General features: G+C 39.4%; 1 protein-coding gene across 2 annotated transcripts in view; it reads left to right on the top strand.

Annotated features, from left to right (window-relative positions):
* Positions 1 to 15,315, top strand: part of BTBD9 (BTB domain containing 9) — a 416,792-nt gene that overhangs the window by 256,757 nt on the left and 144,720 nt on the right. For both annotated transcript variants that reach the window (XR_009565720.1, XM_030870842.2), the window contains exon 7: positions 12,529 to 12,638. Coding sequence is in view for 1 of the 2 variants with exons in the window: in XM_030870842.2 (XP_030726702.1) it covers positions 12,529 to 12,638 (110 nt within the window). In the remaining variant the exon portion in view is untranslated. The remainder of the gene's footprint in view (positions 1 to 12,528; positions 12,639 to 15,315) is intronic.

Below are 15,315 nucleotides of genomic sequence, written 5' to 3'. Positions count from 1 at the left end.
GATAATTTATGGGACTGTCTAGACGTATCCCTGTTTGGACATTTAATTAGTGAAAAACAAGTCCAAAAGATAAAATAGCTAAATAATCTGAGACAACCATATGACGATGTGGTAGAAGGAATGGGACAAGGAAGGGGATGGAGGAGCAGCAACAAGGGGAAAATGTTATTTCAAGACTAGAAAGAAAAAAGAGTTGTAGCCCTCAGGCTGAAGACAGGGAAGGAGATGAAGAAGAATGGTTATTATCCCCTGTATTATTGTCCTAAGTACCAGACAAATTTAGAGGTGTCCCCTTGTGGCCACAGCAGCTTGGAAGATCCAAGGTCTCAGACTCAGTAAGTCCGGCAAAGATCCTTGTTTGAACCTTTATCCTTGTAGGACTAATCACAGGCATGGACATACTTTTGTGAAAAATAGTTAAGCTTTCAGGTAATGATGGCAGAATGAACACACATTGATTCTCACATGCTTCAGAACAAGATCCTACTGAAATGACAGTAAAGGAATTTTTAAGATGTTAATCTATAAGGATGAAGAAAATGGGAAGAGGAGATTAAAAACATGCAGATGAACAATTGGTAAATGATTTAACAGGCTCAGGAAAACTGAATCCTAAGCCACTAAATCCTCGAAGACTTAGGAGTTAGGGGCACCAGGCACCTTTGAAGCTGTGATGAAGGAGATAGGTAGGAAGGGGCTAAAATGAGAAGACTGGTTAACTATGTACTTATGAAACAATTAAGAGCTCTAGCTTCTCTTCCCCACTTCATAGAACTTTGACTGCTTCTTCCCCACTCTGATAGAAAACTGGAAATGTATTCTTTTTTTCCAGATCTATTACGATATAATTGACATATAACATTGTTTAAGCTAAACATGATGATATATAACATGGTGATATTTTTAAACTTTTTATTTTATATTGGAGTGTAGTTGATTAACAATGTTGTGTTAGCTTCAGGTGTACAGCTAAGTGATTTAGTTATACATATACATGTATCTATTCTTTTTCAAATTCTTGTCCCATTTAGGTTATAACCTAATGATTTGATACACATATATTGTGAAATGATCACCACAGTAGATTTATTTAACATTTCTGTCACCTCATAGAAGTACCTCTTTTTTTTTTTTTTTTTTTTGCGGTACGTGGGCCTCTCACTGTTGTGGCCTCTCCCATTGCGGAGCACAGGCTCCAGACGCACAGGCTCAGCGGCCATGGCTCACGGGCCCAGCCGCTCCGCGGCATGTGGGATCTTCCTGGACCAGGGCACGAACCCATGTCCCCTGCATCGGCAGGCAGACTCTCAACCACTTCGCCACCAGGGAAGCCCAGAAGTACCTTTTCCTAATGGTGAGAACATTTAAGATCTACCCTCGTAGCAACTTTCAAATATATATTTCAAATATATAATACAGTTTGGTTAACTGTAGTCTCCATTGCTGTACATTAGGTCCCCAGAACTTGTAACTGGAAATTTGTACCAACTGACCAACATCTCCCCATTTCACTCACTTCCCAGCCTCTGCCCACTACCATTCTACTCTGTTTTATGAGTTAGGCTTTTTTAGATTCCACCTATAAAAGAGATCATACAGTATTTGTCTTTCTCTTTCTGACTTTGGAAATTTATTCTTTGATAAAGATAAAACAGAGGTAAAACAGAAGGTCTCTAAAGTGGGACACCACGCATAGGTTAGAAAGGTTGTACTATAGGAATATTAGGTGGTCTGATGCTTAGACCCTACCTTTCAGTAATACCTCCCCTGCCACACATTCAGATGAATACCCCTACCCTGTTTCACCACTCTGAAACTCTGGTAGTCAAGCCCATATTTCCCATGCAGAGGATTAGAAACATCTTTCTAGATAATTCAGTCAGTCTAAGAGGGAAGAGCTAAAGAATCTGAAAGTGAGATTTTCCTGACAGTTGACCCATTCAGGCAACTATATTCTCAGAATTTCCTTTTGAGGAAAATGTCTAGGTTCCTTCCTGACAACCTTCTTGACAACCAGACATTTGAGGAAACTAATATGAAACATAAAGACTAAAACAAACAGGAAAAAAAAACTATACAGGGAGATGAAAACTTTAAAAAAAAATTATCGCTATCTTCAGAGAGGTTAAATATGGCAATCTTAGACCAAGAAGGAAAAGCCATAAAAAAGGAACATTTGAAGAATAAGAAATACAGTTGGAAACTTAAAATATTAAAGCAGAAATGGAAAACTCGGTAGAGAGCACAGATGATAAAGTTGAGGAACTCTCCCACAGAGTGGAACAAAATCACCAAAAAATGACAGATAGAGGAAGTATGAAAATACAGGTAAAGATAAGGAGGTCCAATATTCAAAACGAGGAGTTTCATAAAGAGAGGTTAAAAAAATCCAAAGGAAGAAGTCAATAACAATAATTCAAGAACATTTACCAAAACTGAGTTATCAATACGTGGATTTCCAGATTGCAAAGGCCTTCTGAGTGCCCAACACAGTAGAAGAAAATAGACCCATACTAAGGCATCATGAAATTTCATAATACTAGGGAAGCAGAGAAAAATCTGCATGTTTCCAGAACAGGACATGTTTTTTAAATTAAAAAAATAAAAGAGTGAAAAAGGAAGAGAGAAATCAAGTCAGGTATCATAATGATTTCTCAATAGCAAAACTAGAAACTTGACAGGCAGTAGAATAAGACCTTCAAAATTCTGAAAGAAAACTACTTCCAACCAAAAATCAAGGCTCTTTCTCTTAGTAGGGAAGAAAAACTGCAGAAAAGGAAAGTACTCCATATATTAGTTGTGAATAATATCTACATAATCATGATGTAAACACTGAGTATTGATTCAACCAAAGTTACAATACAGTCTAAATTGGGGGATAGGAAAAGGGTACATATGGAGGAGAGAGCTAAAAAGTTGTCTTCCATAGTAGTAGATTGGTAGGTAAGGCCTAAAGCTGGAAAATCAAGAAGTAGCACTAAATGCATGATAATTATAGATGTGAGATAAATCCTGAAATAATCCATTAAAACAGGTAAGAACAGTTGCCTCTGGGGAGAGAAGGAAATGGAGCATGGGGGGAGTATTTTTCATAATAAGTCTTATAGGCTATTTGACTTTTTAAACTATGTATGTGTAAAAGTTTCTTTGTAAAAGAAGAAAGAGAAATAGTTAAGCCAGTTTTGTTTTATTTTAATGAGGATTCCAAACACCACAGCAGTAGCAGTGACTACTAGTAATATAATAGAATCTTCTTGTTTATTAAAAAATAAATCCTCTCTTACAAAGTATACATTTTAGTTTATGTGCGTTTCTCTCATAAGTTTTTCTTTCCTTGAATTTCTCAGACAAGTGTAAGGATTGACATTTTCTTTCTGATCACTAACTTAGCACTAATGCTATACCAGTAAAGTCTAGGTCATGAATGGTTGAGCTCTTAAGAAGCTTTGGGGAAGGAAAACAAAAATCCTTGCCAGACTACTCCACCTCCCAACCTACTTGCTAATCCAGTAGAAATATGGTTTGGAACAGGCTTCAAAACTTCCACAGTACATAGGACTCGTAACACAAAAGGCATGAGTATGGGGAAATGTCTTCTAAAATGATTGGGCAGACTGTTAGGTTTGAAGCTGTCTCATGTCTGCTCAGCCCCTACTATAAGCTGCAGACTCTGTAGGTCACCAAATAGTGCCACTCAGAACATCTTGCTATTTTCTTTTCTCTTTTGCTTGTATTAAAGTTCTAACACATTGACAGATTTTAGGAGCAAAATCTCTTATACCAGTAGTGCTGAAATTAGTAATCCTTCATGCTGTTTGGAAGCTGGAGTGTACAGGCTTCTACAGCGAAATCAGTCATGCACTTCTGGCTTTAACAAACCCTGAAATAGAACATAGCCACACCACTTTTGGTGCCCAAGACAAAAATACTTCTGTTTCCTATTATCATTTGCATTCCCTGTGCTGTTGGTATGAGTGTTCTTCTCAAGTTTTCTGTAGTATTATTTTTGTTTACTTTGACTACTCTGCCTCTGGTTGGTAGCTTTGTACCTAGTTATGCTGATACTTGAATTATGTGCTAAGTAAATCTCTGGATCTTTTTATTTTTCGCCCTGACCAATTCTCTAGGTAAAGGTCGAGAACTTCCCAAAGGGCAAAGGAGGGTCCCTGAAATTTTTTGTGAGCATAGAAGTCTGGGTATAGTAGGTGGCAAGTATGTAGCTTTTCTGGGTTGAACTTGTTTTCTCCAAATATATTTCAGTCCTCTTTTAGAAGCTGTTACTGCCTGGAACACAGGTTTCTTTACATAGCTCATAAGGAATACAGAGGCTTTGAGGGACGTGTGCTCTGTTGAGCTTTGAAATCTCCAGCCTGATTGTATGAGTGTGTAGGGTATGAGTTTTCCATGAAAGGAAATAATGCATTCAAGGGCTAGCACATGGGATGTGTTCAGAAGCTGGTAGCTTTTATTTTAATTCCAGTGCTAGTTTATCAGAGGTCCGGAATGAAGATTCGTGGTTTCCTTACTCCCTATGCTCTCTTTATTACTCTCTTGACTTGTCACTCAGTTTTCACTTCTGTTATTCCAACCGTCTTATGCAATTCCTGTCTTGTTTCTCAGTGTGTCAAATGTTTACATTCTTAGAAGGATTCTTAGATTTTTCTTCAGGGAAAGGCAAATTCTTTCTCCTTCTGTTTGCCTCTCTTCCTTCTGTATTTAATCTTCCACTCTAAAAGGAAAAAAAAGGACAGGCTCCTCCAGCCCTTAAAATTTTAAGTTATAGTAAGTGGCATATCTCTACCATAGTCTTAGGTTTTAAAAAAAAAAAGAGAAACTTCCCTTACCCATCATGATCCTAAAGCAGGCTGGCTACAGGTCATAGTCACCAAATGAGTTCTTACAGATTCATAGGGAAACTAACAAATTTAATTTTCTTCTACTTTTTCTCTAGTGCACAATTCCATTAGACTCATTTGTCTACATTCGTGGAAATGCACAGCCTACTGGATAAACTGAAAAAGATAATGCAGCCATTTTAAAGATAAAACTGGTGACATTCTCTCTCCTACTCCCAGTATCTTGGGCTAGGGGAAAAGTTAATGAAAAAAATGCAAATATTGAACTTTTGGTAATTTAGTTCTATTTCTTAAAATATACTTTGTGTTGGTTTCAGATGTTTTATTGAGTAATAAAATTGGTTAACAGTATTCCCACAGGGGGATTTGTTCACAATAGCACATAACAGACAGAAGAAGGGATTGGTTTATACATATTCATGATCTTTTCCTCCCCTCCCCCTCCCTCCTCTGGCTCCTCCCTTTGTCTCTCTTCTTTCTTTCTCCTTTCTTCCCTCCCTCCCTCCCTCTCTCCCTTATTCACTTTTTATTTTATATCTTTTACTTGCCATTTTGTCTTTCTATAATCCCTTGAAAATTACAATCCGAAAAAAAGCGGAGATAAAAAGAAAACGAAACCATGAAATAAATAAAATAAGACATTTCTTCCCACGAAATTCAAATCAGTTCCTCTTTCCAGACGCTAACAAACCTACCTAATTAGATTTTTGCCTATATCCTGCTAAATATGTATAATAGGTATACTGTGTCCATATCGCAGACTCATTTGTGGTATATCCATATTCTCAATCAGAGCTAGTCATGCCTTCCCATTTGACTCTTCTTTTATTCCTACAGGGAGAGGTTTTATAACTGTTTATCCTTACAGTTTAGCAAGTTTGTCTGTAAAGTTCTATGCTAAATAGATCACCTACCAACCAATGGCTAATTATTTGATTTTTTTAGTTGTTGTCTGTCTCCTGACCTGAAATGTAAATTCCATGAGGAATAGATTTTATCTGTAGTGTTCAATCCCATATCCCAGCACCCAGCAGGAGTAGCTGACACATGGTAAATACTCAGTTAATATTTGTTGGGTAAGACTGTGATCATCTGGGGGTGTGGGGGCGGGGCAGGAAAGGGATTATTTCTGTTTTAGCTATGTTTTGTTTTGTTTGAAGGGAGGACTTTTAAAGTTCATGCTGCTAAATTTGGTGTTTTAAGGTTAGGCTACCATTTGTGACTAGGTCAGAGGCTCTTACGTCTTTCTCCTTACCACTGCTACCAATGTGGAGCCTGAGACTGAGAGAGATTAAGGAACTTGCCCCCAATTTTATACCTAATGCATTGTGAAGCTCTGACTAGAACCTAGGTCACTCTTTCAGCTCAGTCCTGTCAAAAATCATACAGTTTGATGGGTTTTAGTCTTACCTTCTAAACTGCACTGTAAACTTCTCCAGATGAAGGTTTATGTCCTGTCTTTCTTGTCCATTCCTCACAGTGCTTAGCAGAATTTCTTGTACCTAGTAAATGTTTATTAAATCTTGATTAATAACACATTTACTCAGTATACCTACAAGGCTATTGAATGGTAAATGTGCAAGCAGAAAATAGAAATGAATTAAATAAATTTACAGGTTATATCATTTTCATATGATTTATATAAATAAATACTAATTAAGTTCTTTTGTGATATTAATTTCAAATATGTTTTCATAGATTGAAGGCATATTATTATGGTAGGTTTTTGGTTCTGCATATTCGGGGGTGGGGAAAAAAAGCCTATTGTTAAAAATGCACATTTCCCTCAAATAAAAAACAACACTTAAATATTTCTCTCTAATGTTGGAATGACTTTCTATTTTGGGTAGCACTGGGTTATGCTGTGTTAGTAATTATTTACCGATCTTATCCCTTCTGCATACTTGATTCTGTATAGCATCAATTTTCTCTGAAAAACAAGATGACTTCTTGTTTTGTTTGCCCTTCAGGTTGAATAGTGGAGTTGCTGGAACATGATAGCTCCCTCTGCAGGGGTAATGGTCAGACAGCATCAGGGCTGTGCTCTGAGACAGTAGACTCTGCTTAGGCTAACTCTGGCAGAGTGTTTAACCTTTCAATAATTCTTCCTCTCCCAAATAAGCAAATGCTGCTAGGACCCCTTGCTGAAATCAGTAGAAGAGAATCTATAGCTCCACAGATCAGCGGGAGGGAAGGTTTTCTAAGAGTAACAAATCTGTTTTGTCGCAACATGCTTTTTCTAGAAACTTTTTGTCATTCTGGCAGTAAACTGTTTTCCACTTGCTGCCTTAGCAACAAGACCTGAAGTCACTTCACCCTCTGGTCTGTGGTTTGATTCTAAGAGCATCAACTTGGTACCTAGAACTAAAAGAAAATATCATACTGGGGAAACCCACATACATTTCCAGCTTTTTTGGCTAGAGAATTATTTATGTACATTCTTCATATCTCCTTGAAAGGAAAGGTCAAATAGGAAATCGTGGAAATGGTGAATTCAAATCCCACATGGTCCTAAGTCCCTAGTAAATGCTGTAGCTTGTCAGGTGACTGCCTCTGGCCACAGCAAAGAACAGTTTTTCTCTGCAGAGTTCTCCATGGAGACCTCAGAGGAGGAGCCAAAATGTTAAGGATCCCTTCTTGTGCTGTTCAGGATCCCAGTCTTAGGCTAACCCTGGTTTTCTCAAGCATCTTTGTTTAACCCAAGAATGTGAAGTTCAATTTGAGAATAAAAGTTTGTTTACCAAAGAATAAAATTCTGATGGATTTTTGGCTTTAGTTGATCCCTTGAGAGCTCATTTAAAATTTTTTTTGCTGAATTCAGTTTTATCTTGTAGTAGAACCTGCTCAGTACAGTGTTAGATGATCTTATAACTAGAGGCAAAGGTTAAGGATCAACTGTAACCACAAGTAGGCTAAAGACTAAAGAATACCAAGACTAGAGGGTTCCAAGGGGTTTAAAGTGAGGGTGTACAAGTTGCTGTTTTTCTATATTCAGTTTGTTAAAGATGTATTGTATGTGACTTAGAAATGAAATATGGTAGCGTCCTGACAAGAAATGATGGAAAGATAGGTTAAGAATAGGAATTTGTAGTACCTTCCCGGGACAGGCAGGGAATACAGTGAAATCTCCAAGGCAAAAATTTTCTAGTTCACAGTGTTATGATGTTTCTTTGTAAGAAGTGCTATTTTTCTTAAAACTCCAAACTTCCAGAGTTAGCACAAAAAAGAAACTCTTCTGTGGGCCTGGGTAGCTGGACCAAATATGGGCAAAAGATTCTTCCCTTGTTTCCTTATGCAGAGCTGAGTCAGGTCAAGAACACTTAAAATAGACTTTTCTAAAGACGAGGGGCTTAAAGCAGGAAATAACATAGAGCCAGGTAATCTGCGTTTGGAATGTAGCTTCTTTCTACATATGCTGTGGGGCCCTAAGGGTAAGGACTAGCCCCTGCCCGTGCTCTTGAAGTCCATCCTCGGGCCTGCCTCTTCCTGGATGCGGATGCACCACTTTAACAACCAGAGTTGGGAACGCTCTCCCAGACAACCAGCAGTCTCGAAGTCCAAAAGAAATGCCGCCTCCAGCGGCCTACTCTTTGCATTTCTATTTAATGATACTCTATTCTGCCAAGCACTGCATTAGACACTTTAAATATTTATCTTGTTTAAATATCATGTAAGGCTTGTGTACTGACATTTTATAGAGAAGGAAATTGTGGTTCAGAAAGGTTTAAAACATTTTTTTCCCCGAAGTAACACAGCTAATTAAGTGATGGGGCTGGGCTACACACCTGGTCCGGTTAGACTCTAAAGCCAGTACTTCAAAACTCTATAGTGCCTTTCAATTTCAGAGTGCTATCCCTGGAAGGTTTAGGTTTCATTTTTTTTAAAGAAGAATCTCTTTTCACCCACAATATTATAGCTCCTAGAAACTGCTGCACTGAAACATCCTGTTCTGAACTGTGTTGAGGCCCCAGTCTTTGTCAGTGACTAGAAGACAGCTAACACAGGGAAGGGAGGAGAATATTGGAAACAGACTGTTACACCAGGGCTCATGTGAACAGCATTGATCCTCATCAGAAATGGCCAATCTGGGGCTTCCCTGGTGGTGCAGTGGTTAAGAATCCACCTGCCAATGCAGGGGACACGGGCTCGAGCCCTGGTCTGGGAAGATCTCACATGCCGCGGAGCAACTAAGCCCGTGGCCACAGCTACTGAGCCTGCGCTCTAGAGCCCGCGAACCACAACTACTGAAGCCCGTGCACCTAGAGCCCACGCACCGCAACAAGAGAAGCCACCGCAATGAGAAGTCTGCACACCTCAACGAAGAGTAGCCCCCGCTCACCGCAATTAGAGAAAGACCGCACTCAGCAACAATGACCCAACGCAGCCAAAAATAAATAAATAAATTAAATACATTTTTTTAAAAGACACTAAATTAAAAAAAAAAAGGAAATGGCCAATCTGTTGCATATCTGCCTTTCTCAGCACTGTTTAAGTTTTAATTATCTTCCAACTGTCTGAGCTGCTGTTGAGGACCTCAGAGAGAACAAAGGATAGCTGTCATATTTTTCAGCAGCGCCCCTCTCTGCACACTGATGAAGTCACTAGCTGCCACTGTCCTTATTATCAGGTTAAATCAGAGTCTGAGTGTGCATTGGAGAGATGATGTTGAAAGAAAAAAAGCTTAAGTTTTACCTCTTATTCAGAATCTTTTGTGACAGAGAAATGTGGCATCTGCTTCTCCTGTTTAGGTGTTGTGACCCAGAAGCAAGTTTTGTTTTGTTTTTCAAAGAAAAAGAAGGAAAGAGAGAGAGGACTCCCTCCCATCACCAGCCCTTGGATTTTTCAGTAGCTTGGATAGTGATAACTTCTGCCTCCAGCATGTTCCCTTGTGAGCCCCATTAAGGAAATCTGCTTATGATCAAAGATGGTACCTTGATGGTGCTGCCTCCTTCTTCCTCTAGACGTTGCTCATGGATCAGGGCATGCCTTCCCCTGAGCTGGACAGGGCCCCTGTGTTCTTAATGGAGAACTCCAGGCTGCCCTACCCGTCACTGAAGTTGGGGGATTAGTTAACGCCTGTTTGCTATTTCTAGATCTAGATCTTCAGTAAAGGATAGAGTCCTATGCTAAACAATTCCTTGCTGGAGAAAAGGGGCATGGCTTCTTTCTTGTGACTTTGTTACCATTTTTTAATGTGTATTTGAGTAAGGACTTTATGCCATTTTTGTAAATTAGGCTATAATTTTATGTAGACTTAGAAAGTATTGTAGAACTAGAATAATTAAACTTGTTGTGAGCATTACATATAACAGGCTAATCAGGAAGTGTGATGTACAGTGGTGAATTGCTAATTTGACCTCAGGATTATGCAGCAGAGATAACATTATCTTCATTTATATAGAACTTTTTATCTGGAGGCATCTCTCAATGCTTTTGCAGTCATACATATTATCTTGTTAGTTATCACAAACACTATCATTAAGGCTGTAAAATGTATTCCAGTACAATTTTTTATTTTCAGTTTCTGTAACTGGGGGGCAAGGGAGGGGAAGGTTCTATATTTTCTCCCACTTCTGATATTTGCACTGATATTTGGGTAAAATTTGGGAAATGACTGTTGTCTAAACTAGGAGAGCCTGGTTCCATATAATGTTTTGAAAAGAAAGGCGGGGGTGGGGGGGGGGGTGGGACGGACATTACTGCATCCCCTTAGGTCAGCCTGAACTATTTAACTTTAAGAACTGCCAGTGGGGAAGGGCCCTATTAGTCCCTTCCTGGCTCCTCTGCCTTGCACAGTATTAGGAGAGCTATCTCTCCTTTGAGAGATTTGACCTAGGGAACAGGAAAATGATCTGATCAAATTCCACCAAACCACATTCCCTCTATTCCCTCCACGATTGCAGACAGCAGCACTCAGACTGTCACGACTATGTGCGGTTGAAAGTGCTATGCTTGTTGAGTTCCTGTGGGTATAAGGAAATGGGCAAAATTAGATTCAGGCCAAGGTGCCAGGCTTAACACACCCCTTCCGCTCCAGAAAGCCCAGAGAGATTGTTACTGCCTACAGTAAAGAACCACACAGTCCGTTCTACCTAGATCATTTAGAACTTATTTTAAATGAACCCCACCCACCCACCCAAACCCAGTAAAATCAGCATCTTCTGTCTGCCTTGAGGGCTTGAAAGAACAGATCAGGGCCAACCTCCTGCTTACCCAGAGGGCTCTGGTGAGCACCGCAGTTTGCCCTGACTCTCCACACAGGAAGAGCGGTGTCTCCCTGCAGTGGATGTGGGAACACTGAGCAGCCAGTCCAGGAGAAAGCATTACTATCGGTTATGAAGATGAGCGATCAGCTCGTGTCAAGGAGCAGGTGGCTAAATGAGGTGCACAGGGAGTGCGGTGAGATTCAGGTTGGAAGAAACAGGAGGGAAAATAGCCCACGATACAAAACCCCCAAATATAGCCTCTTTTATGTGAATTTTTACAATTGGCATTTACATTATACAGTTAACTTGGAATAATGAGAAATGTAAGGAAATTACCGAATTAGTGAACAGCGATTAACTCAGACGTAAAATTGTATCATCTAAGTGGAAGGTTGTTTTACATAGCGGAGGGAAGATATTACTAAAACCTTGCCCAGTCTGTCATCACCTCATTGAAATCTGTTCGTTTAGTATGCCCCATCCTTCAGAGCACATAGTTCATAATTTGAGAGAGCGTTATCAGTTAATCTAGTTATTTTTTTTTCTTATTCTTCTTTTGAATTCCAGTAAGACTGTGTGTGGCACATTACATTACCTCTGGAATTGTGTGACCCTCAGAAGAGTAAGTTCGTCTGTTCATTAACCTGTGAACTGTCAGATCCCTTTGAAGAGTGAAAGGAGCAAGTTGCTCCAAGGTTAATGCTTGTTGTCAGAGAGGGTGAACAGGCCGAGAGGCTCGAGACTTGCCCTGTGAAACTCTGCACTGTATGCAGATGCCATGTCCGTGTGGCCAGGAGGGAGGCTGCAGAGCAGGCTGGGTCACCTCTGCTGATCACTTCCTCTGGTCAGGAGAAGGCTTCCTAGCAGTCAAGTGGGGGGCTGGCGTAAGTATATTGGGTTAACTTCCTAACAAGGATTCAGGAGCAATATTAAAATATAAGAAGCTGTGAGTGGTTTTCAGTAGTTTCCGTGGATTTTTACTTTCAACAAGAAAGCAGTATTGATTTCATGCATTTCATACAGTGGATGAAAGCTTTCATTGAGTTGGAAAGCATTTGACTTTGTGTGTGTTTGTGCACCTGTGCACAGGCACATTCCTAACCACAAAGCAAGGATAGAAGCTGTTTGTTATTCTCCAGTGTAAATGTCTCATGGATATACAGTTGTACTGACATTCAGGGGTTGAGCTGAACAGTCCCTGGTTTGATTTTCTAGGTAAACCAAATCTAAGTTCTACTTCATTCTCTGGAAAGTGGTACCTCCTTAATTTTGCTGTAATTCTTCCAGGCTCAGTTGGAGCTAGCCCTAAGGAGCAGGTAGAGGGTCTGAAGCCAATTCAGAGTCTCCTTTAGTCCATGCTCTGGTACACTGTATGTTTACATAGTGTATCTTATTCTGTTATCTTTGGATTCGTTATGATGGAAACTCATTTTCTTCAACAGATTTTCTTTTCTTTTTACCCCCAGGTATATTCGAATAGTTGGGACTCACAACACAGTGAATAAGATTTTTCACATTGTGGCTTTTGAATGTATGTTTACAAACAAAACCTTCACTCTGGAGAAGGGGCTATTAGGTAAGTGTTACAATTAAATTTCTGTGTATACACTTAGATATTTTATCTTCAAATATTTTGTTATTCCATTAACTCATCTTAATTCACCTCTTAATCAGCTTTGACTAAGAAGTCTGGTTGATTTGAATGCCTTATGGCTGAGTGACATAGAGAGGGCTTATATTTTTAGTAGTCAAAATAATAATTCCAGTAAACTTAAAAGAATGTAAATATTGTACTAGTAGTTAAGAATTGACAATGTTCTAGTGATTCATTCAAACTTGCTATGTGGGGAATGCTTATGATAGGCAAAGCCTCTCAGACCAAAAGCTTTTCTATATTTAATGGTAGGTAGGATCAGGGAGGAAGTTGCTCTGTTATTGATCCAATGCTCCTACCTTCCAAGGCTATGCAGGTATTTTGGCCTCTGATTTGATATGAATGGTGTGCTCAGCTGTGAGAATATCTTCTTTTCATGGACACAGCAGTCCATATTTGCCCTACTTTGCCAAATTCACCTCAAGAAAATGCCTGCATATAAATTTAAATAAGACCAGAGTAACTAAATTATTGTAATGAAAATTAAGTTATCTTGTGGGAAATATGGCCCGGCTGATCTTTCGAAAGGGCATTTTAAATTTTGTTTAGTTGTCTATTTGGTTGTTTTCTGTTATGTTTTGTTTTTGCTTTTGTTTTAGGTAATATTTAGTCTGGTCTGTGTATAGTCTGTCCCAGGTCTTAACATTCCAGATACCATGAGGGGCTTTTCCTGTCTAGACCTCTCTTATCCATGCCCACAGGTTTTTGCTCATTTCCTATCAAGATCATAGTTTAACTAATTAGATCCTTGAATCTGTGCCTTTACTGCCACTTTCTTTGAAAAGGGACTCTATGTTCAAGTGGAGGGATAAGATGCCAGTGCCTTGGTATACCTAAAGTACTTTACCTTTACAAAGGGACTAATTTCTCCTCTCCTCTCCAAGTCCTGTTCATGCTGGGACACAGAACATATTGACTGTGTCCTAAAAACATGGTGAAAACTAGAATGGGCAATATGAGAGTAACTTGCAAATGTCTACTAATTCTTTGAATGGTCAAAAGTCTAAATTTTCGTAATGCCGTGTGTTTCCTAAATGTAATCCTTTACTTTAGGGAAATTGGGGAGAGTAATATTAAGAAAGTAGCAGGAGTAGAAATTGTCCCAATATATAGAGAACTTTCAGAGCTCAACTAAAATAAATAATTTGGTTTTAATTTTGCTATGGATGTAAATTTTAGTATTAAATATAAATGCTGATAATCTTTGTGACTTTTAAGTCATTTGAAAGTTAGTGCTGGAGCATTACCTGATATTATCAAGGCTTTTGACTCCGTGGAGGGTCATAGAATGGTGACGATGGGGTGTTTGGGGGAAGCCACTCCTTTTCATCTGCTACCCAAGTTGTTTTATAGACTAAGCTTCACTGTGTATGTGATTGTGTAGTTAGGGGCATCCTTACTGAGAAGGATCTTATTAGAAACCAAACCACCTGCAGTCACAGGATGTGTAGAGCATTTGGCTACTGGCTTCAACCCAGTGCACTGCATTTTGAGCATGCTGTATAGAAGGCACCTCCCCCTTCTTACTGGAGAAGAACAGGTTTGTGGACACTGTAATTATCAAAGAAACAGCTCTATCTGGCATGAAAGGCCATTGCAGGAATGAAGCTTGGGATCAGTTGTAGTGAAGGATGCTGTTGTTGGTCTGTATGTTTTGTCTATGAGTTAGTCAGCATTATCAGAAGCCGTAATAGTCTCAGACATATCAGGGGATGAAAGAAGATTGCAGAGATGCAAGAAGTGTTTTTGGCGTCTGGTCAAATACTTTTCTTCAAGTTCTCTTCGATGATGCTCACAAGTTTGACCGCAAAGAGCACTGCAGTCATTTGTCTGTCATCATCCCTCCACCAAATAGGAGCACATAGGCAGATATGTGTGTGTACCTGTCAGCAGATGGCCTGCAGCGGGATCCCCTTTGGCTTTTATTTTACTATCTTACAGCGCAAAGTTGCCCCCATGCTGGGCAGTCAGGGACATGGTTTGAGTCGTGAAGGAGTGTAGGGAGATTTCATTATTCTTTGTCTGACATGACAGCTCTGCTGAATTTACAGGGGTGTTTGAAGTAGTAATGGCCAGCTTTCCATGTTGATGATCTCAGGTGCATTTTAACTGCACACAGGCCTCAGCCAGCCACTCTACAGGGACCTCCAAGAAAGGAGTGGTCCTCTAGTGGGGCCACAGTGTGCGTCAGAATCACCTGGAGTTATTTTTAAATTGTAGCTGCCTCCTGCTGCCTCTTTCCTCTGAAATATGCGTCCTCCCTTGAGAACCACTAATACGAACTTCAGGTTTTCACGGGGGAAAAAAGTAAAGCTAAAATAATGTCATCATGAATAACTAGTAGGGTATCAAGCTCTACTCTTACATTTCAAGATTCAGAATTTCTTTCTTTCATAGTTCCTTGGTCTTTGTTTCATAGTTCAGGCTACTCTCATTAGAGTAGTACTCTCCTAATAGGCCTTAAAATTACTTTAAAAATATCTGTGTTGTTTTTTAAAATCAGATTTTAATGTTATTACTTAAAACGTATAATGATGTCAGGAAAAACATAAATAAAAATAACCACACTAGCCTCATAAGATTTTAGTCTTCTTTTTCC

Source organism: Globicephala melas, chromosome 11, assembly GCF_963455315.2.
Source record: "Globicephala melas chromosome 11, mGloMel1.2, whole genome shotgun sequence".
NCBI classification, from domain to species: Eukaryota; Metazoa; Chordata; class Mammalia; order Artiodactyla; family Delphinidae; genus Globicephala; species Globicephala melas.
Note: the sequence above shows the minus strand (reverse complement) of the source record. Positions and strands in the feature narration are given on the sequence as shown.